At 69.1% G+C, this 586-nt stretch overlaps 1 protein-coding gene across 1 annotated transcript in view; it reads left to right on the forward strand.

Moving 5' to 3' along the window:
• BAHCC1 (BAH domain and coiled-coil containing 1) overlaps positions 1 to 586 on the forward strand; it is a 58,019-nt gene that overhangs the window by 53,513 nt on the left and 3,920 nt on the right. The window contains exon 28 of the mRNA XM_010856528.1: positions 42 to 580. Coding sequence (XP_010854830.1) covers positions 42 to 580 — 539 coding nt within the window. The remainder of the gene's footprint in view (positions 1 to 41; positions 581 to 586) is intronic.

The raw sequence follows: 586 nt of genomic DNA on the forward strand, positions 1-586 counted from the left end.
TGGGCGGGTGGTTTTTCTGACTCTACCTGGCCTCTCTCCAGGCAAAGCAGAGCTCCTGACCTCTGGTGCCAAGCCCCCCGCCGGTGCCTCAGACCACTTCTTGGGCCGCCGGGGCAGCCCCCTGCTGAGCTGGTCAGCGGTGGCGCAGACCAAGCGGAAGGCAGTGGCCGCAGCAGGCAGCAAGGGGCCGGGCATGCTGCAGAACCTCTTCCAGCTCAACGGCAGCACCAAGAAGCTGCGGGCCCGCGAGGCCCTGTTCCCCATGCACAGTGTGGCGCCACCCGTGTTCGGCAACGGCTTCCGCGCTGACTCCTTCAGCAGCCTGGCCAGCTCCTACGCGCCCTTCGTTGGCGGGGCTGGGCCTGGCCTGCCCGGGGGTGCCCACAAACTGTTGCGGGCCAAGAAGGCCGAGGCTGAGAAGGGCGGGCGGCGGCGGGCGGGCAGCGAGTTCCTGGTCAAGCTGGACCACGAGGGTGTGACCTCCCCCAAGAGCAAGAACTGCAAGGCGCTACATGCTGGCGACAAGGACTCGGGACCCAGGCCAGGGAGGCCCCTGCCCAGCCCCAGCTACGGGCACCCGGCCCTC

The sequence above is a fragment of the Bison bison genome, unplaced genomic scaffold, assembly GCF_000754665.1.
Source record: "Bison bison bison isolate TAMUID 2011002044 unplaced genomic scaffold, Bison_UMD1.0 scf7180017864371, whole genome shotgun sequence".
Classification (NCBI taxonomy): domain Eukaryota; kingdom Metazoa; phylum Chordata; class Mammalia; order Artiodactyla; family Bovidae; genus Bison; species Bison bison.